The 22,508-nt window shown below is 41.7% G+C and overlaps 1 protein-coding gene across 6 annotated transcripts in view; it reads right to left on the reverse strand.

Annotated features, from left to right (window-relative positions):
* Positions 1–96: 96 nt before the first annotated feature.
* The window catches only part of mprip (myosin phosphatase Rho interacting protein), a 53,248-nt gene continuing 30,836 nt past the window's right edge, over positions 97–22,508 (reverse strand). For 2 of the 6 annotated variants that reach the window (XM_030400740.1, XM_030400745.1), the window contains 20 exons: positions 22,208–22,496; positions 21,157–21,706; positions 19,844–19,985; positions 19,185–19,301; positions 17,777–17,833; positions 17,586–17,654; positions 17,364–17,453; positions 14,731–14,840; positions 14,538–14,576; positions 12,738–13,506; positions 12,527–12,643; positions 7,916–11,635; positions 6,764–6,911; positions 6,566–6,671; positions 6,295–6,454; positions 6,105–6,212; positions 5,931–6,017; positions 5,657–5,819; positions 4,735–4,808; positions 97–1,478 (listed from right to left, as the gene is read on the reverse strand). In XM_030400740.1, coding sequence (XP_030256600.1) covers positions 1,407–1,478; positions 4,735–4,808; positions 5,657–5,819; positions 5,931–6,017; positions 6,105–6,212; positions 6,295–6,454; positions 6,566–6,671; positions 6,764–6,911; positions 7,916–11,635; positions 12,527–12,643; positions 12,738–13,506; positions 14,538–14,576; positions 14,731–14,840; positions 17,364–17,453; positions 17,586–17,654; positions 17,777–17,833; positions 19,185–19,301; positions 19,844–19,985; positions 21,157–21,706; positions 22,208–22,496 — 6,987 coding nt within the window. In that variant the 3' untranslated portion in view covers positions 97–1,406. Of the gene's footprint in view, positions 1,479–4,385; positions 4,468–4,734; positions 4,809–5,656; positions 5,820–5,930; positions 6,018–6,104; positions 6,213–6,294; positions 6,455–6,565; positions 6,672–6,763; positions 6,912–7,915; positions 11,636–12,526; positions 12,644–12,737; positions 13,507–14,537; positions 14,577–14,730; positions 14,841–17,363; positions 17,454–17,585; positions 17,655–17,776; positions 17,834–19,184; positions 19,302–19,843; positions 19,986–21,156; positions 21,707–22,207; positions 22,497–22,508 lie in introns of all 6 variants that reach the window. The other 4 variants (XM_030400741.1, XM_030400743.1, XM_030400744.1 and 1 more) reach the window with 4 other exon arrangements.

Below are 22,508 nucleotides of genomic sequence, written 5' to 3' on the forward strand. Positions count from 1 at the left end.
TTATTTAGTCTTATTTCAGTTAGCCAAGGCTATAAATACAGAGTATACATCCATGGCTAACTCAGCAACAATAAACATAAAAAAACATTACCCAAGGATTTTCCAAACACTTCATTTATTTGACGTTATACATTCAAATGAAAATAAAAAATATTCATATATATTTCATATAGAGCTAGTGAGCAAGGTACAAGTTTAAAACAAAACACAGAAGTCTTCCGTGTGGCATATATACAAGGCGTGGTTTGAATACTATACAGTGTGTATCCATAGCTGCACAGGTTTCATGGATGTTTAATATTCTTCACTCAGTTGAGGCACGACTAGATTTCAGTGAGAGGTCAGGGACTTGGCCAAGTACTTCAAGACTGCGGCGTACAGTAAAACAGTTCAATCTCAACACCTAACAGTAGGACTTGCAAAGCAAAGCTTATTAGTGTTAAGAGTTCCACACTAAAGCATAAAGTAGGAAAATGAGGCAACGTGATCATTCTGCAATTCAAAAGATACTGTACAGTCATGCAAAGTCCTAAATAGTTTAAAGTTTTCTGAGATGATATTGTCACACCAAAAGTCAAAATGGAGCAAACACAAATTCAGGTTTTTAAAAAAAATCCAGTATAACTAACAAGTCACGGCTGTTTACTAAATTTAACAGAAGTCAGGATGTTTGGTTGCACTGCAATAACTGATCGAAGTCACTACACCAAATTGAGACGAAAAAAAAAAAAGATTCCTCAAGTAGTCAAGTGATAAGTGCAATCCCACCCCTCTTTCCTGCTTCACACACAGACACTCCATTTTATAAAACTCTCATACATAAGCAAGTTAAGCATCACATTGATTTCCACTATCAATCAAACCATAGTTATAGTACAGCAGATGCCCCAACAATCAATAGCAAACCATACTCTGACATATATCCAGTAGTTATGTACAACAGAACCGGTGCAACATTAAACACATTTAAAAATTATTAATTAGATATAGAAACTGTAACAATAATAAAATACAGCAGATACTTAATTATTCATACTGGGAAATATATATTATTCATACTGTGTATTGCTGTCTGTTTTGGCATTCTGGAGGATCAATAAAAATGCTGTCGTATATCCCTCTCACAGCTTATTTGACACAACTCCAACATGGACAGATTATACATCTATGTATTTATTTTAAAAGAAGCCGTACACAGGACTGATTCAATAAAACTGTTTTCCATTAATAAAAAAAAATATGACAACTTATCAGATGCATGGAAGCAGCAGGTCCACATTGAGAATTGACCTTGATTGATTTTTTCCATATTCCTATAAGAGTTTCAGCTGATGCTGGCATGGCCGTAGCATTCTGACCACAAACTGAGGTCAGGGAAGAGAAAGGAAACGTCAGATTCTTGATATTCAAATCTTTTTGGAATCTTTCGCCTCAAAAAGCTTCATCCGCTCCTGCACAGTCAGCCCCTCTTTCAGGCTCTGGTGAAGATGAGAGAGAGAGAGAGAGAATGTCATTTATTGTAAATAGATGATAAAGGTGAATGTGGAGAGGATTAAAAACAAAAAAACACATCGAAAATTGTTATTTTTTCTGCTAGTTAGCTGTCAATCCTTGGCATAGGTCTTGCTCTGGATGACATACTTCAAGGGACAGTTCACCGCAAAATCCTACCAGTACTGCTTTTTACCCATCTAAATTATTTGTTATAAATTGCTGACTTTTGGAGATATCAGCCTCCAGATCTCAACAGCAATGTCTCTTTCCAGAAGTCATGACCCAGTTACTCAAGAGAATTGTCAGTTCTCCAAGTAGGAACCACTTTTTTTTGTAATGGTGTCCTCTATGGCTAAGCTGTAATGTTAGCTAGGTGAGTTAGCTTCGTTGGCTAGCTTCTTGCCATGTGTAGATGTATGCTTCCTTCTACTCACAACAAGGTCTGTGGATTATCTTGAATAAATGGGTCATAATTTGGGATATGGATCAAGTTTTTATATGTATTTTCTCACGGGCTTTGAGCACCACAAGATGAGTGCCATCTAGCTTGCAGTATATGCAAAAGAAGGAAGACATCTCCAAACGATGGTATCTTCAACCTCTACAGCTCACACCAAAAAAAAACTAGACGGATAAATACCACTACAGGTCATAGGTAAAAAATGTATTCTTAATTTTTGGGTGAACTGTCCCTTTAAATCTCAATATAAGAAGTACAGGATAAAGTGGTTATGCAGGAATATGATCATGCCACGCAGGTGTAATTACACAATACACAAAATTAAACACCTAAACAAAAGACAACAATTACAGAGTTTTTATATTGACAGAGAAAAACAATGGTACAACTGAACCAAAGAGTTCTTTCATATGTCCTAGTTCATTAGTCCACTGGTGTTCACAATCTATAACAGACCTCTGCCTGTCAGCTTAATTTAAATTTGTGGGTTGTACACTGAACAAAAATATAAACGCAACACTTTTGTTTTGGCTCCCATTTTTCATTAGCTGGACTCAATCTGTTAGTGAGCACTTCTCCTTTGCTGAGATAATCCATCCCACCTCACAGGTGTGCCATATCAAGATGCTGATAAGACAGCATGATTTTTGCACAGCATAGGCTGGCCACAATAAAAGGCCACTCTGAAACGTTCAGTTTTATCACACATCACAGCCACAGATGCTGCAAGTTTTGAGGGAACATGAAATTGGCATGCTGACTGCAGGAATGTCCATCAGAGCTGTTGCCCATGAATTGAATGTTCATTTATCTACCATAAGCTGTCTCAAAAGGCGTTTCAGACAATTTGGCAGTACATACAACCGGCCTCACAACTGCAGACCATGTGTAACCACACCAGCCCAGGACCTCCACATCCAGCATGTTCACCTCCAAGATTGTCTGAGACCAGCCACCCGGACAGCTGCTGCAACAATCGGTTTGCATAACCAAAGAATTTCTGCACAAACTGTCAGAAACCGGCTCAGGGAAGCTCATCTGCATGCTCGTCGTCCTCATCGGGGTCTTGACCTGACTGCAGGTGGGCAAATGCTCACATTCGATGGCGTCTGGCACGTTGGAGAGGTGTTCTCTTCACGGATGAATCCCGGTTTTCACTGTTCAGGGCAGCATGTGTGGCGTCATTTGGGTGAGCGGTTTGCTGATGTCAATGTTGTGGATCGAGTGGCCCATGGTGGCGGTGGGGTTATGGTATGGGCAGGCGTAACCGTAACCCTAACCCTTTTATTGATGGCATTTTGAATGCACAGAGATACCGTGCAAGATCCTGAGGCCCATTGTTGTGCCATTCATCCACGACCATCACCTCATGTTGCAGCATGATAATGCACGGCCCTATGTTCCAAGGATCTGTACACAGTTCCTGGAAGCTGAAAACATCCCAGTTCTTGCATGGCCAGCATACTCACCGGACATGTCACCCATTGAGCATGTTTGGGATGCTCTGATCGGCGCTTACGACAGCGCGTTCCAGTTCCTGCCAATATCCAGCAACTTCGCACAGCCATTGAAGAGGAGTGGACCAACATTCCACAGCCAACAATCAACAACCTGATCAACTCTATGCGAAAGGGGATGTGAGGCAAATGGTGGTCACACCAGATACTGACTGGTTTTTTGACCCCCACAGACCCCCCAATAAAGCAAAACTGCACATTTCAGAGTGGCCTTTTATTGTGGCCAGCCTAAGGCACACCTGTGCAGTAATCATGATGTCTAATCAGCATCTTGATATGCCACACCTGTGAGGTGGGATGGATTATCTCAGCAAAGAAGAAGTGCTCACTAACAGATTTAGACAGATTTTGACCAACATTTGAGAGAAATGGTTCTTTTGTGTATATAGATGTTTTAGATCTTTGAATTCAGCTCATGAAAAATAGGACTGAAAACAAAAGTGTTGCATTTAAATTTCTGTTCAGTGTATTTCTGGCTCTATCCAAAGAAAAGCCACTTACCTGCAGCTTTGAGCAACACTAATTAACATGTTATATCTCGTTTGATTGAAAACACAATTTGTCATCTGTAAAACTATACATAATATTTGTTTAACCCAGCCTAGCTATAGCCCTCTTGCGCTGCACTGTGCTGCGCTATTAGGCTGCTGCTGTACTGTAGCTTCATGTTTACCCAACATGTGTACAACTGGTGTCAATTTTCTTACAAAAAATAAGTATTTCCCAAAATGTACAGCAGTAGACTGTAACAAGGAAGAATTTGGGTTCTGCAACTTGTGATATTTAACTGAGGGGTGGACACTGCAATCGGCTTTGGTGGTGCAGGTTGGGCCAAAAAAGGAAGGGTTTGGGGAGAGGGATGATCATGCAAGGGTGGAAAGCGCATGCTTTGCTCTACATCATGCTATACCTACAGCACATCTTGGGACGGGGGTTGGGGGGAATCATCCCACAATGGGAGTGTCAGCTGTCCCATGAGACCTGTTCAGTGACAGACTGACGGACAAAACAGACAGATGGCAAACTTACAGGACAAGATTAAAAAACGTCCCGACTGACCGACTGTGCAGCACATTTCTACAACACGTGATGACTGAATGGTTAACAGTGATAAAGTCTCCATGACAAAAGCTTCAGCAACACAGCAAACTGAGATGGGAGCTATACAGTGACTGTTTAATTTGAGATTAAATGTATGTAATCAGGAGAGAAGAAACTGTGTAATCATACTCTAGAAATGATAGAATTAAACTTGACACTCACCTTTGACCTTACACCTCTTGATTGCTTGGATTGCCTTTTCAGGAAATCTGGATTACTTTTTGATTTCATGATATCTAAAAAAAAAAAAACACAATGAAGACATGTCATTGTTATTCACCTCAAGAAGTGTGACAGGATACAACAGCCTTGAACTGATGAAACCTCAAGTGTCATTAGCGTACCAGGACTTTAGTTCATAGTCACTCATTTCATAAAATTAAATTACACACCCGCCTCCTAGAGTCTTTAGATTTTTTATTGCTGGTGGTGAATGGTAACGGGTATTATAGTGTTTCCCTGTGTGGCCACATGAGGGCACTGTTGTCTAGATCTAACTCGACACAATAATGAAAACCTTTGTCTATATAAGCTTACTGCCACAATAATATGATGGTGCAGAATCATGGCAGGAGTCAGTATGAGAAGTGATAGTAGTTATAACATAAGAAAATGGGCCACATTAAGAGATGATTATGAATAAAGATTATTATATATATATTTTTTTAAATAAATCTACAAATGATTATAACTCATATACAGCTTAATCTGCCTGATACGATAAGTGCCAAGACCCTAGGTATGTAGGAATGTTTGAAAACAACCATTTATTTTATTGTTTAAATGCTAAATTTAAACAGCACGATTTAGGCTCTGTTTTATAAATAAACACTTGGTCCTTATGACAAAAAGCTATAAACATAAAAATCAGGTTTGACAATCAATTCTGTACAACAAAACAGTTGTTTACATTTTCAAAAACTACTTTCCCACACTAAAAAAGAGTGACAAATCTGGCTGACATTACAATTAATGACTTCTGATTGGCTTTACTGCTTAAAAAATGTTTGAGACATTTTTTAAGATATTTCAGGTCAATTCAATAGCAGGTAAATAATGACTCAATGAGCTTTTTTCTACTTACCGTATCCAGTTGTGACTGTTCCATCGACATTCCTCTCGCCTAAAGCTTCTGTGGCAATGAGCAGCTTCTCCTTAAGTTTGCTGATGTCACAGTCAGCCTTTGCTTTCACAATGCTGAGCTCTGTATAGATGTCCTTATATTTGTCTGTGGCATATTTCTTGTCCTGTTCAAAATAAATAGTACTGTTGGTTACTTATAAGACTTATAAGACATGAAATACAGGTTCATACATTCAAAAAATTGTTTGCAATATATAAACATTGGCTCTGCTTACCCTTAAAGCAGACTGCAGCTCATCTTTCAAAGAGTGGATTTCCTGTTTAAGATACTGGATCTCTGACTCCTTAATTCTTAGCAACACCTACAAGAAGGAAAGAAAGTCATTTGATTGAAGAGCAAGCATGATTGTGTGTGTATGTGTGTGTATCTGTATGCTGTATTTACTTGCCTCCAGTTCATACACATCTTTGCCCTGTGTGAGTGGTGACAGCGCTGTTTCACCGCTGAAACAGGAGCGCATCCGAGTGATCTCTGTAGTGAGACGGTTATTCAACTCCTGTTGGACAGAATAAAGCGGTGTTGTAAACAGTGGACTGAGCTGTTTTTGAATGTACATGTGCATGTGTGTGTATTCAGACCTGGTTGTGAGCATTTAGTTCCTGGTTCTCTCTCTGACACTGCCTGAGGGCCTGCCTCTCAGCTTCCAATGCCTGGGCCAGGTGAGCGTTCTCCAGACATTTCTGGGAGTACTGCTCTGACAACACCTCCAGTTCTCGCTGGATGGACTGCAGCTCCTCCCTACACAGTCAGATCATCATAATATCAACTGGAATTCTTATTTGAGGTTTACCAAATGCAGGAAATTTTGTTTTTCTCATTTAAAATGCAACAGTTTTCATTAAAACATACTCGTATTGTAAGCGTAGTTCATCAATGTCAGAGTTCACTCCACTCAGTTGGGAGCGATGTGTCTTCTCCATTTCCTCCTTGTGTGCATTCTTCATAGCTTCAATAGCTATAAAGACAAACGAGACATATTTAACTTCTGTATGTCGGTCTTGTTTAAACGTAAGCAACTGTGTGTGGCAATACAATTCATTACTTTACCAGCGATTGTGGCAGCGGTCTCCTCAGCCAACAGTCTCTCTCGCTCTTCCATTAGTTTGGAAATCTCCCTCTGATGCTGCCTCTGGATGTCTTGAATTACCTTCTGGTGGGTTTCTTCCATTGCTGCAAAGCCACGTTCACATGTGGCCTACAGGAAAGAAAGGATCAACGATCTGTCATCACAAGATTCATTTTGCACTCATCACCTACATTTTATTTTGTGACTATAGATTCAGTGCAGTATCTATTAATGGTTCACTAGGCTACATTGTGTGTCATGCAAAATCAGCGATAGAAGCCATGCAAGCTTTTTAAGATTGAAAGTCCAGCTATGTTAGTACTGTAAGAGAGCATGTTAAAAAAGTGAGATTCAGTAACATTGCAGCTGCATTTTTGTCATTAGACTGCACTTCCTTTTGTTATTCAATGTGGGGAATGGTGTGTCTATTGATGGTCAAATAAAGAACCAATGTTGGAGGCAAGAGAGACATTTTACATTTTTAAGTAGTGACAACCTGCAACATATTGCTTTGCTTCATTATTTAACAACTACGAGGGATATCCCAACCCGACAGGCTCAGCATGTTAATCGTATTTTTCTTTCAGTACCAAAATTCATGAACCAGAGTGCAGAGCAGTCTGCAGTTTCTGGTAATTATTTCAATGGGGACCAGCATGTGATGCAAACAGAGCTGAGTGATAACAAAAAAACTACTGGATTGTCTGTTTTTCAGGTGCATCATTTTGCTGAAGAGCTGCTGTTAGTTGGAAAACTTGAACTTTAGTATGTTGTTCATACTAAAGACAAAGATGTGACACACAATACAGATATAACAGATCCCTCAAACTAGGATGCAAGTTACTGCATTAAAGTCTGCATTAAAGAGCTTGTATTGTGAAAATGAAAAAAAGAAAGATTGGGACATCCCTGAAAGCTCAAATTAAAAGAATATCACAATCAGCAAACTGATGCAATTCTGGTTACAGGTTTCATGAATCTAAAAATAATCATTAATCACACCATTTCCCAACTCAAAATCTGTGCAATATTTGTGCAGATTAGTAGACTGATGAACTGTTTAACTAGATATCTACTACTGCCTCATTTATCATATAAAAGAATGCACTAAGGTAAAATGAAAGAGCAAAAACCTTAAGACTTTCAAAGTCTCTCTGGTATTTCTCTCTCAGGCTGGCCACATCTCCTTCCAGGTGCTTGATCTCCAGTTCGTCTCTCATGGTGTTCATCTGAGTCTCCAGCTCCTGAATCCGATCCTTCAGAACCACCATGGTGTCCCCCTCTGACATTTCCTGTACGTTCTCTCCCTTCCCCTGCTCCTCCTCTTCCATTGGTGTAGCGGCCTCATCAGAATGAGAACCATCATGATCATCTTTGTCCTGTTTGTATTCTTGGACACGTTGAATGTTTGCCATGTACTGGGAATGTAACTTTTCCAGCTCCTCTTTGTGGAGCTGCTGGAGCTCACAGATCCTCTGTTCAAACTGCTCTTCCAGTTTCCTCACATAACTCTCGTGTCGCTCCTCCATGGTGTCCATGTCCACCAGCAGCACCTCAAGCTTTCGTTGACTGTCAGCTGTGGTCTCCATGAGGGCCAGCTCTGTTGAGGTGCAACCTTTCTCCGCTTGGCTTAGCTCTTGTTTGTGCCTCTGCTTCAGCTCTTCAGTCTCCTTCTTGAATCGCTCCTCCAGGACAGCCAGTTGCTCCTGCTGCTGGGAAAGCTGGCCAACACGTTTGCTGATCTCACTCTTTAGAGTTTGGTTCTCCTTCTGGAGTGAGCCGACAGTTTGTGTAAAGTTCAGGCGCTCCTCCTGTAAGGATGCTTCATATTTCTCTTGGATTACACTGACATTGCGGACATGCTGCTGGACAAGAGCATCCATGTTCTGACCGGTCTGTTTACACCAGCCTAATTCTTGTTCATGCATGGCCCGTAACCGGCATGCCACATAAGCCACTTGAGACTGGATTAGGGCTTCGCGCATACAAAGAGAGGTACTTGTGAAACTGTGTGATGTCTGGTGCCCTAGAAGAGCGTGGATCATTTTTGCCAGTCCAGGATGGTTTCCACCACTTTCTATCTCTTGAGCATACTTATGGAGGATTGCTGCCTGTCTCTGGAGCTCATTAGCCAGGGTTTCGTGAGCATTTCGCAGTGATTCAACTGAGTCAACACCACAGGAGGGCATTTCTCCAGCCAAGTGTCTGTCTACGATTTCCTCAGCCAAATCTTTAGACTCTTCCATTTCAATCTGCTCCATGTAGGGAGCAAGTTCAGGCGGGTGAATGTCAGCTAACTTCTGTTTACTAAACCCAAAGTTGTTTTTGACTTCTTTTATTACACTTTTCAAATCTGGCCTTTTGGAAGCTTCAATAATTGCTTTCAGGGCCATTTCCCTTTGATGTAGGTTTTTTCGGGCTTCAGTCAACTCCCTTTTTAGTATTTTGAATTTCTCTTCATAGCAATGTTTAAGGTTTTGGACAGAGTAGGCTAGTTCTGCTTTAATAAATGTGTTAAAGATAACGGTACTATCAACATCTACATCAGCTGAAACACTGCCCTCTTTGGATTTAGCAACATCTATCTCAGTTTTCTCCAGTTCTTTCCAGAATGCACTCTCCAACATCAACTTCCTTGTCAAGACATCAGCGTAAACTACAGCTAAGCAGTCTTTGTCACTCTTTTTAATATTCTCTATGTCCTCCCAAATCTCTGCAAGAGCTTGTAGGAGGTCAGACTTTGAAGTTTGTATTAACAAAGCCATCTTGTTTAACACTACTGCCTCAAAAGACAGAGTTTTGGCAAAGAGATGCAGGGAATCTTTATCTACAGTCTCTGGGGTTTGAGTTTGAGGGACAACTGGTGAGTGCTCTTCCAACGTCTTCTGTCCTTGTCTGATGTACAGTGATGCATTGAACAACTCTTTCTCTATCTCTGACAATGAGAGCAGCTGTGAATCAGTGCTTTCCTGAGAGCCACTGAGAATAGTCCTGACTTTCTCTCGACTGCTTTCTACACACACCAGGGCCTTGGCATAATGCTTACTGGCACTAATCTGTATCTCACTTCCACAACCCAATTCTTTATCAGGGTTAGCCTTTGTTCCTGTCATCTTTAGATCAATCTTGGAGATGTGTTCTGCTTGGATGGATCGTTGCTCTTCTAGATTCTGTGTGAGGTTTCTTAGTTTATCTTCAGTGGCTAGCAGTTTAGTCTCAAGGGCATGTATGATAGAGATAAACTTCTCTGGGTCACTGCTGTGAGGGAATGTGGTATCAGAATTTCCATCTGCTGGATGGTTGTCTTCATTTAAGTCCTGATTAACTTTTTGACTTGTGTCTGCAAAGGTACTAGTGTCCATGCCCTCTAGATTCATGTATTTTTGGCACTGAATACTGCTAAAACGTATCCTTGGTCTCTTAGCTTGAGACTCCTTATCTGGGGAGTTCTCGGTCTTGGATGTCTTGTCAAAGGAAAGTTGGAGCTCTGTGTTTGGTGAGAAGGAGACCGATGCTTTAAGCCTTCCTCTCTTGCTCTGTTCAGGGATTTGCTGCCTTTCCATGCGTAGGTCTGCATAGCCCAGCTGCAGAGCATTGAGATGCTGCTCGAGCTCTGCTATGCGGTCCTCTGCAACCACAAGCTTGGCCTTCAGATCCTTTTCAGCACTACAGGGCTCTACCTTATCTAAAAGGGTTTGACTCATTTGACAAAGAAGCTCCTCCTTAGCTTGCAATTTCTGTTCAGTTTCCTCCAAGCTATTGCCAAGTGCAGTCATTTTAACAAGAGCCTCTTTCAAGTCAGCTTCCTTGCGTTCCATCAGCCTCTCATACATCTCTTTAGTTTGCCGGATCTCTTCCTCTTTTTCTCTCAGGAACTGGCTCATTTTCTGAAACTCTTGGGTAGCCCTCTCATATGAGTGCTCCAGGGTGTTGTAATCAGCCTCTTCCGTTTCCAGACGATTGCGGAGCTTATTCACCTCACGGTCTGCTTCTGCGATCTGGTTAAGAAGCTCTTGGCAGCGGCAGGTGAGATGGCCTTTCTCTTCTTCTAGCCTACGCACACTCTCCCTTAGTGACTCAACCATGTCAGTCTTCTGGGCAAGCTCTTCTTGCAACTTCAGCATTTCCTCCCTGCATTCTTTCCCTCCCAAGGCCCGTCTCCCTCTTAACAGGGCCTCCACCTGCTGCTCAGCCTCCAGTACTCTGTTCTCCATCTCTTTCTGTGCAGCTTCAGCCTCAGCTAATCTTCTACACAGATTCTGCCTTTCCCTCTCGTGACTCTCTTGCAAGCCGTTCTGCTCCTTCCTCAAGCGCTCCTCCTTCAGCGCCTGACCTTCTTCAGTTGCATTTAGTCGAGCAGTCACCTCTTGCAGCCTCTCGTGCAGTCGCTGTATCTCTCTCATGTGGTCTCGTTGCAGGGCCTGCTGGCGCTCCAGGTGCCTAAGGGCCTGATTTCGCTCTAAGAGACTGGCTTCTACTTCACGGAGTCGATCCTCACTGTCCTTTAGCTGGGCTCGCAGGGTGGTCTCACTACGGCCATGTTCCTCTTCTTGTTCCTTTGAACGCTCTTGCTCTAGCTTGAGCTCATTGCGCATTCTGGCCACAGCCTCTTCACTAGCCAAGATTTCAGCCATTGCAGATGCTAGTTTAGTCTGCAGAGCCTGAATATCAGTCTCATGGCGGTTTACAGCATCCTGTGCTTCTGTGTAGCTTCTCTTTAGTGTCCGAATCTGATGTTGAGCGAGATCCTGCTTGCGCTTTTGGGTCTCCAACTCGCTCTGCAAATCTTGAGTAAGTGTGTGCAATCGTTGATATGGCACTTTGTGTGGCGAAGAGGAAGGGGGCGTTGCACTCTTGAAAAAGATTGACGAGACAGTTTCATTAATGACATCACTTTACGTCACTTACCATAAACGGAGAACCACATCTCCAGGGTTATGAGGAAAATAAGTTTGATCCCTTCTTGATATCAATCTGGATTTTGCTTGGTGCTTTTTTTTTTTTCAAGCTTCCACTGTGCTTTTTCAGAGGTGATGTAGAAAGTGAAAGGTTTAAATGGATATCAACCCCCACATTTCCCTAACGTACCAACATGAAAAACTTTGTGGGTGGCTGATATGGTGATTTAAAAAAAAACCCCAAAACAAATAAAAGAACAAAAAAAAAACAAAAGCAGAACTACTAATGATGTGATTCAACAGAATGAAAGTCTGGTTCCGTGATGACTTCAATGAATAACTTGGAACTGCACAACGTGAAAAAAGCAATTAGTTCTAGTATACAAACTCTGAACACCAAAAAGCATGCAGAGATCAAGCTTGGAAAGGACACACAGAGAAAGCATGAATGAACAGAGAGAAAAAGCACAGCGCAAGGTTCCTTGATCAAGTTTCTTACCTTAAGCACATCAGAGCAAATCACTCATTTTCCCAGGAGATGTGAAACTCCGTAAAAACAGTTAGTGAAAACTCATGCTAAGAATGCCACAACCATGCATATAGGTTTCAGAAAATAAGCACCCACACCTGTTAGTAGAATATTATAGAAGTAACAGCTGCCAGTAGACTGTTCAATACCATTTACTGCACTGCATGTTTGCCTAGTAGATCTTATCTTGTAAACCTTAATACCATTCTGGACATTGACATTTTCAAGGTTTATTTGTGAAAATTCATGTTGCACTGCTATTTGTATAGGGTTTCAAAAACATAGTTATCCTGCATGATGGATGTTAAATGCAGTACCTGCAGTACGTAGCCCTCCCTGGCACTTTGTTCTCTCCCTAGAGCGTTTTCCAACTGCTCTTTTAAAAGGTTGTTTTGCTTCTGTAGACGGTCCAGCTCCTTCTGCTTCTGTCCCAACTGAACAAAGAAAGATGGACAAGACATTTTTAAAGAATGACATATGATGCTGTGACACCATTATTATGTATATAATCACATTGAGGAAACACACCTCTTTGTCTAACAGCGCAGCAAGCTCATTTGGAGGCAGTCTGTCAGAGTTTTCAGAGTTTGCTAAAGCAGTATTGATGGGCACTTGCTTCTCTTCTCTTAATGGTGTTGTCTCAACCTGATGCCAACGCTGCTCAATTTCTTCTTGGACGTCTGAGGTTCTGCTATCCTTTCTATCTCCACTACCAGGATGCGTGGCTGCAGGGTGATCTACTTCCATCTTTCCTTGATCTTGGCATTCAGGTGTCGATGGCTGTACTGGTGATGTAGTGTTGAGCGTGGAGGTCACGGTGACAGTAACTGTATTTGGCATGTGGTTTGCACTGGTTGCCCTATGTGAAGTGCTTCCCCTCCTGACATTCTCCTTTTCTGCATCTTCTGTCATAGATGGTGGGTGAGCACCTGACAAAGAAGAGGTTAAGAGGGAGGAGGTAGAGACGGGAGAGGACGCTAATGAGGAAGGAGAAGAGGAGGGAGAACAGTATGAGGAGGTTGTTGAGAATGATGAGCTGAGGTCGACTGTTTCTGCTCGTTCCTTCAGCGGCTTTCCTGTTTGTTCCATTTTGAACTCAGACCAGTCATAAGTCTTGGAGCGACCCTCTCGTCTGCGCTCACGAACGCGGCTTTTACGGGGCTCAGAGCAAGGGGCATTAGTGCCAGCTGGCTGTCTGTGGACGTCAGACCTGGGGGCCTCAGGACTGGGGCTTGGCTCGGTGGTGGTCTGTGGACATGGCTCCAACATCCCTTTCATCTTCTCCTCAGGGAGGGATCTAAATAAAAAATAAAACATTTAAAGAGATCTCTAAGGCAGCTTTGACAGAACACAAGTATTTATTTTTACACTTATATCAGCTCAAGCTTCACATTTACATAAAACTTTGCTGGACAAACAACAATGCATACATTCCTGGCAGAGCAGACTCGTCTAATTGTGCACAAAGCATGATAAAAAACAGTGAAAAAACATCCACATCAAGACACTTATATGGCACACTGCATTAGGCCGAAAGCAGCTTTAGTGTTAACAGTCATGATCTGAGGTAAGCCTGATGCCCCCCTTTAGATTCTATGGCAACGTAATTTGTATAACATCTCAATGTGAAGAATGTGTTTGCAGTAAATGGCACACTGATTGGTGCTAGTGTTAACGGGCAGAGCATCTTTTAAAAGGTGACCTGATATAATAATCTATTTTCATCACCTTGAGTGGAGGTATCATGAGGTGTTGGTCAGGGGTAAAATGAGAAGGGACAGAGCTCAAGAATGAGAAAGAGGTGTCTGTGAGGCGTCTATGCAGAAATACCAAAAATATCATACATTCCCCCCTTAGAGAGAGCTGGCAGAAGAAGGAGTGTGACTCAGTAGTTGCGGGTCAGAGCGTGTATACAGTATCCGTATGATGAACCATGTGAAAGGTAACACTCAGCTTTAAAAAAAGACGAAAATTAATGTTTATGTACTTAAAAAATCCTCAGGTGAACTGTTCCAGAAACCGTTATATACCAACTTTTCTCTCCATTTGCTCTTTTCTCCTTCGGCTGTGGTTTTGTTGTTGTTCTGTTACCATTTCTCAGTGGACAGTCACATTACAATGATCACTAAAATAAGTCTCGGGTAGATTATTTCTAGTATGTTGATGTGATTGCAGTGTGTGTCTCTGCAGTGGCACAACTGACAGGGAGACATTACTCAACAATCACATGACATAGGGTGGGACGACAAACACGCCAGAGTGCTGACATTGCTGAGCAATAACATCACTGTTAGAGGGAGGGTGAGATCAACACACAAGCACTCCAACCTGGGCTTCAGAACGGATAGTTTCAGAGAGATGTTTTTCCTGGAAGCAGGTTGAAAATACCGGTTGAGGGAGGAAGAGAGAGGAGGAAAGAGAGGGTGAGGAGGAGGAGGAGAGAGGGGTTAAGAAAAACAAGTGAGAAAAGCAGTTGTTATATCTGCCAGTGGTGACAGTGTTAATCCTCTTTGCGTATTACCGGGTGACATCAGGGGCGATTGTGGGTCGCACATTCTTCATTATGGCCTGAATCCAGTTGCGACGGATTCCAGAGGTCATGGCCGACAGGGTGCATGCTCCCTCTTTACACTGAAAGCAGAAAGGCATCTCATTCAAATGATTGACAGGGATGAGACAACATGTTGGTAAAAATATCTTTTTTGACACAAACATCTTAGTACATGTTTTTGTACAAACCCTTTAAAACCTACTACTGCTACTACTGTTATACCAAATGACTTTGTTTTTAACATTGGAAGCTGGGGTTTTCGATTAAAGTTTTAAATGTCTGCTATCCTATTTTCTGGCATCAAGAACATATAAATAAATAAACAAATCCCTACATTTTTATAGTTTTAGAGCTGAAACAGTGTTTTGTCATTGTGGCTTCATGAATGTAATTTGTAGTGCAGGACCACCCTGTTAATTCCTTTGTGCGTGGTAAGTGGGAGAGCGAACAGCTTTATGAATTTTTGGAATTTTGGAAACTATTACGTCTCTCTTTTTTTCAACTTGACATTACTCCGGAGTAATTAGAAATATTTGCATCAGATAATACAGACACAATCATAACCAGCTACTGCTGGAATCTAATTCAACAAATAGTACAACACTGATAATATAAGTGTAGCCTGCAAATGTGCAGATATTCTGGGTTTAAACAGAGTGAACAGATATGCACATAAAAAAGGCTTCAGTATACAGTAGTATTGACGACTTAGAATTCAAGTACCGGCCCTCATGAAAAAATATTTGAACTATTCAGTACAGCCCTATCTACTACATTACAATAGATGATGATGGCCACATCCTACTCAAAATGTTGTTTTATCTGTAGTAAAGTAATTCAGTGAAATGAGACAAAACATCCTTGGTCTTTAATATCCTTTGCTCTACTTTGTTATGTTGTTAAACTACACTGAGTTCAGTCTTTGGAAGCTTGTTTTAACACCAAAAGCATCACACGGACACGGAGCTAAGGATAAGGAAGTATTTTTGGCCCATCATTACACCCACAATTTTCACACCATCTTAGCTATTGAAACAAGTAGCAGAGGACGCTTTTGTTTACTGTGCAATACATACAACTTTACTGTGAAATCAAATCTACATACCACTTTGCTGGCTGTGACATGCTTGATTTTATTGTTGTGAAAGTCCAACAGAGGAAACCATTTACAACAATCCAATCTGATGTTAAGCCTTTATTCTATGTAGAAAGCAATATGTTGCCATTGTTGTCCTGGAGACTCAATGCACTAGACCCTTCAGGGCCATTGCTTTATTACCAACATATGTAGTTCAACATACATTGCTATGTCAAAAAGTCTATGTTCAGTTGAAAGGCATATAAACTGAATATACTATGCATTTACCAAGAGTCTATCATAATACTATCAATTTTACTTCTGACTTTTGGATCAATCTATCAACTCAAACATCATATTTTGAAAGATTTATGTACAACTTTTAGTTATTTACATTTAGTTGAAACATGTCTTTCCAGATTGCGAAATATATCAAAGTTTTACATAAGTGATCTGTTGTAGAAATCTCCCTTGAAACAGATGCATCCCAAACCCAATGGGGTTCTAACTCAGATTCACTGTTTGTACAAAGAGTATAATTCAACTTTATAAACAGTGACCTCTAGTGGGGGTTATGTTATTTCTACAAGTCATCAGTTCCTCTGAAATTTTCCAGATATCAGGACTTCTGTTTAACTCTACACTGCTTTAGCTGCAATAACAGAACAGCCCCCTCCAGTCTGACCACGGAGCAGAGAGAGCAGACATAAATACTGGAGTTATTAATTTCTCGACACCAAACCCATGTTGTTCTCAGCCAGAGAGACAACGATCCCCTCCACTTCTCTATTTCTGACTTCCTCTACAAAATAGCGGGGGGTGTCGCTTTGAGCAAATGTAAACAAAAGAAATGACCTTGCAGCTACAGTATGCTCCTCATATAGGATTAGTATGGCAAATCTAAGTTTATATGTGGCAGAACATGAATCCTCACTGACATTAAATGGATAATGAAAGCACTGCATTGAAACTATAAGTGTCCAGTAAGTATTTTGCCAGCAACAAGTGCTAAAAATGTTTAATGGTTGAAGGATTATATGACGAAAGTATTCTGTCATCGGTTCACAGCAGGATACACATAATTGCACAAGTGTTATGCAATTATAGTTCAGAGTAACACTACCTTAAACAAACATGTTTTTGAAAAATTAGTGTTATTAAACAAAAGTGGACAAGGACAGGATGAGGCCTTTGAATGCAAGATAAACATATTGTGCAGGATGAAGGGCACATGGGGATCAGAGAAACGAGCAGGGCTGGCAACGGCTGCAGCAGATTTAGACCACTATGATGTCAGCCTCTCTCAGGGAGATGACAAGTCAAGTGACATCCGTCATGACAGACAAAGAACTGTTTCAGAAAGAGAAATGGCAAAACATGATACCTAAAGTTGCACCCCCTGTGGTCTAAGGCTGTTTATAGACTGGCAGGAGACAGAGGAGCTCAAGTGTGGAGACAATAACTCTCTTCTTCACTCGTGATTAACGACACGGGACAATTGATGACATGAAGAATCAACACTCACCATGATTTGGAATCCGTAATTCCTCTGGACCGGGAACTCTTTGACATCATAACATGTGGAGAGGTCAATCTCACCATCCAGTTCTGAAGCCTGAGGAAAACAGGTAAACAGACAAAAAAACAGTTAAAACAGTTAAAAACAACAATGAATAAAATCCTTTTTAATTGTCTTAATTATTCATGGGAAAATAAGAATAAATACTGAAGGCTCTTGAAGCTTTACCTCCTCGGCTATTGAGTCCTTGTAGTACCTCAAACTTTGATCTGTCAGGACAAACCAGTGTTTCTTCCACTAAAGACACAAAGACACCATAAATTGCATATCACCAGCCCTCAGTGAGTGTAATACAATCTTATTCAGGAGGGAAAAGAAACAGATGGTCATTTAATCTGACCAATGAAAAAAATAATTACCATTCCATCTTCATACAGCTTTGTCATCCATCCTTTTTTGAAGTTCAGCAGATCTGGCTGCAATTAAGACAGATCGGAGAGATGTGATATGATTGGATGCGTCTGGATGAACTAATTAAAAATATTTAAGAAGGAATTTCCGCTTAGATCTTACTTTCAAATAAACATAAACCACATTAGTAGAAAAAAAGTCCAAAACCAATTCTATTCTGTTGAAATTCACAATATCCCTATACAAGCAGTTGTCATTAAGTCAGTGTTCATCACTGATGTGATTAGAATATATAACTGACATTTCCCTAAACACTATTGCATTTATGTGCATTTGTTTACATTTAGGTCCCTGCTTCAGTTACAGAAGTATAAGTGCTGTTATGTGGCTCCAGCTAACAAGACTGACTGGCGGGAGCTGGACTTTCCCTGTGAAACACAAACTGCTGCAACCAAGCTCAAGTCTGTTTATAGACTCTAAAGTAAACCATTTGTCCCAAAGCTGCCTTCTACTTCCTCAACTATACCTTGCTTTTGTTGAGCTTCATCAGGTGTGGTGTCACCGTCTGGCAGAGAGTCATTCTGATGGCTAACTGCCTTCACTTCTTATGTTGACAATCAGTTTCTGTCCGTCTATCCCGGGGACATACGCGCGACTGCGGCGGCTTCTGTGCTGGCTATTTATAATCATCAGCGGTGGCGGCAGTGGTGTGTACATGAATGTGTGTGTGTTTGAGTGGGTGGGGGTGCTTGGCAGCTGCAACTTGGCCAGTGAGACCAACCACACAATGAATGGATCACCCCTGCAGCACTCTCTGAACAGACCTCAGATCAGTTTGTCAGAGTGGTGGGAGTCAGACCTCCAGGAAGACACCAGTGCAACCTGAAGCAACTTGAAGGGATACTTTAATCTCACTTGTGAGAACTGAAGAAAATAAGCAATGATGTAATGTTGTACATATGTGGAGTTGTAAAGTTGTTTGGGTTCAGGAGTAATTGAAGTTAAATGATGTATGCTGATTTTATGAATGACTAGTGCACATTGCAATAAGGTAACTCATAGATGCTTGAACAAATGAGTCAAGAGTATGAGTCAACTTAAGAGTAGATCAGTGAGTCCAACTATGACTACATACTCATAAACATAACAATTAAAGAAAATAGTTGTTGAAGATCCAGCGAGTAGGATTTAGGGGGATTTGATACATATTATTTGTAATTATAATATATATAACAAATGTAATATTATATCATCATTGATAAAAATCTAAGAATCAATATTTTTTGGTCACCTTAGAAAGATAATTTTACATCTACATAGAGAGCTTAACCGAGCCAATCTTGAATCTCAAAACCATTTTATGGGACCTTGACATGATTTTATAGTCTACTGGTACTGCACTGTAGAAATACTCACCGTCATTGAAGACTCTGTGACTCTGCGGTCCAGTGACTTGGCTCTTCTTAAATTAGCAAAAGTGGAGCTGGACACATCGGGGACTGAACGATCTTTTCCTGCATCCAGTGACATCTCCTACAAATATCAAATTAGTATCAGAAATTAGAGGTGATTTAGAGGGAGATCAATTTTAAAAGGACTAACAGGTGAAGTGACGAACATCGATCATGTTGTTAGAATGCAATGTTCTGCTGGGAAACCTTGGGTCCTGGCATTCCTGTGTATGCCATGTAGATGCCACTTTACACATGCCACCCACTCACCCAAAGTACACCTTACCATGGCGACAGTTCTTACCGATGGCTTTCACGCCTTGGCAGTTCAGAGCCATGGATTGGACATGGAACAGCATGTCCCATGGAGGCTCGATCAGATTGGGATCTCGAGAATTTGGAGGCCAGGACTTATCCTTGAGCTCTTGTTATGTTCCTCGCGCCAATGTCATGAGAGGTGTTCTTGCTCTGCCCGTTGTTGGGTGGGTGGTGCGTGCCAAATTGATATCCACATGAATGCCAGGATCCAATTTTCCCAAGCAGAGCATTGCATTGTAATGTGATTGGTATATTACACCTTTGTTTTGATTAAACTGTTGAGGATTAACAAAGAAAATAGCATACATGTTTGTTAGCCAGATAGCGTCTCTCGCTGCGGCCTTGTCTCTGGATTAGCGTGGTGTTGGCGGAGGGCTCAGTGGAGCTGCTCGTGTCCATGCGCTCTACATGCTGACCCTCCTCGAATCGGCCGATGATTTGAGAACGCCTAAGAGACACAGAGCGCGTTTCCTTACAAAGATGTACTCAACACACAGCACAAACAGTTCACATTAAATTCTTGAATTCAATATCTCAATCATGCTTAGAAAATGACATTTAGCAGAATACTAAAAACACAACGGTAAAAAAAAATTGGCTGTTCTTACAAAAATATTGAGGCAGCATATCATACTAAGATGGTGGCAGATTCAGCATAAAAACAATACCAAAGAATGATATGAAAGCAAATTTGAGCCAAAATTAATGTCTATAATGATTCCAAGCTCCTTCAGTTTGTTTTGGGCATTTACATACAATACCTAGGTAGTTTGACTTAGGCACATGGTAGAAACACTATCCCATAGAAAGCAATACAAAGAATAAAGAGTTTGTTATATGATGAGAGATTAAACTTTAGAGAAAAAAGAAAATGACTTGAATGGTGGATTAAACAAATTGCAGAGGGAGCAGCAATGGTGACACAGTCGGTGTTACCTTAAAACACTGCACTTGTTAATGTGTATGTATTGAGTGTGTGTGCATGAAAAATGAGGAGGAGATCGAACTGTATGTAAAACCCATCATCAGTACCATTATGCTCAGTATATAAAATAAATCAAGCATGTATGAAAGAGTGTATGTGTGTGCTCCCAGGCAGTGCAGAGATGAAATGATAGAAAGCAGGAATCAGCGGTGACCAGCAGGGAACAGCATTGGGACAGGGGTGGAGGGGTTGGTTGAGCATTAGATCTGAGAAGCTCTGTTCAGAAGCCCCTGGAAAAGATTGAAACAACAAAACAAACTAGCAAAATAGCCAGAGCAAAAAGGTAAGAGATTCATAGAAAAGCAAGTATCGCATGCAATTATTTTCCCCAAATCATTAATGGCAAACCACTGGTAAGCTCGGGTACGTAGATGTTCTTAATGACAGCAGCCACAGGGTGGTGCTAAAAAATGCTTAATGCTTGAAGGAATGCATGAGCTTTACATAATAGATCAATTGACATGTTGTCTATATGTTTATATCGCTATGCCAGTGGCTCATTAACGATTTTTTTATCATGTCGAACTCTCATTATATTATCACCAGTGAATCTGCATGTATGTTTCAGCTATGTGACATGTATTCAGAGTCTTCTTTTCGCAGTGTCCCGAGCATGACACTTATGACCTCTTACCTGCGCTCCTGCCCAAACAGCCGAGCCACCTCCTCTCTGCCAGGACTCCGTGTCCGTGCCCTCAGCTCTTGGCGTTTTTTCTCTGAGCGGAAGGCTTCGCGGTAGCTCAGTCTGCGAGCCCTTGGCACATCAGACAGCATTGCATATTCCCTGCCAGACCGGCCCACTCTGCCTCCTCCACCACTGGCACTGCCAGTGCTTCCTCCACCACCGCTGTGTCCCTCCCAGGTCGGTGTGGTGACGCTGGGATCAGAGTCCAGCGAGCTCTGGGAGGAACTGATGGTGGAGTAGCTGGGGGAAACTAGCGCACCTGGAGAAGGGAGAGGATCTTGGGAGGGTTGAAAAGGGGAAATTTGGGGTTCTGACTCAGAGCTGTACCTGGGACTGAGAGCTCCTAATGAGGAGGAGGATGCTGACGAGGACAGGGGCAGATGCTGGGGTGGCTGAGGATGCTGTGTAGACTGTGGAGCGGGCTCCGACTTGGTCTTCTCCAGAGAAAAGTAACCACTTTCCACTCGCACCTTGCGCCCAGTGCTCATTGTGCTGGCGTCTGAAACAAGGACATAGTAACACTGATATCAAACACAAAACAGTGTCTCATCAAGAAAAGTCACAGTTCCCACTAACAGTTAAGTGTGATGGTCAAGTTGGAGTCATAACGTTAACCATGTGTAGTGATAGCAACTGCTTCGAAAAGTGGCCTAGTTACATTATCAATATTGAGGTATTTTGTCACCCAGCTGTTACATTTATGAAGTACTTTTGAGAAAATATACAGGTATATTGGTAATCGCAATACAGCCTAAAAATATAAAAATATTATTTTAGAGCTCATACATGTCCTTAATGGCTCTATAAGGCCGCTCCCACACAGAGCTTAAATGCCTGCAACTCCCCTCCGGTTAGTTAGAACTGAAGACGCGTCTTGGATGAGAGGTGAAACCTCTTTAAGAAACTGAAATACGTCCAGTTGCCTATGAGAGCACTTAGAATTGCCATGAACTGCATGACTGAGAAACTTCATCAACATTATTTCAAGGCCTTGACTCACCATCCTGAGTAGTTATACTGGATTCGGGTTGACTCTGGCCCAGCTGGCTGATACAGGAGGCACTGCGGCTGCAGGGGATGGTGGCCCTGCTCCAGCGGTTCTCCTCCTGCCATAGGGTGGCACGGCTCATCGGGACTCGCTCAGCACTGGCGATACTGCTGGGTAGGCAGGGGATGCTTCCTCCACTGCTGGTCACTGTCACCTTGGCAGGGCCAGGCTCCTGAATGGGGGTTGGAAGGGTTGGATAGGAAGAGGAAAGGATATAAGGGGAGGTAAGGTCACAGTGAGACTATGAAAAGGA

This window comes from Sparus aurata, chromosome 20, assembly GCF_900880675.1.
Source record: "Sparus aurata chromosome 20, fSpaAur1.1, whole genome shotgun sequence".
Lineage (NCBI taxonomy): Eukaryota > Metazoa > Chordata > Actinopteri > Spariformes > Sparidae > Sparus > Sparus aurata.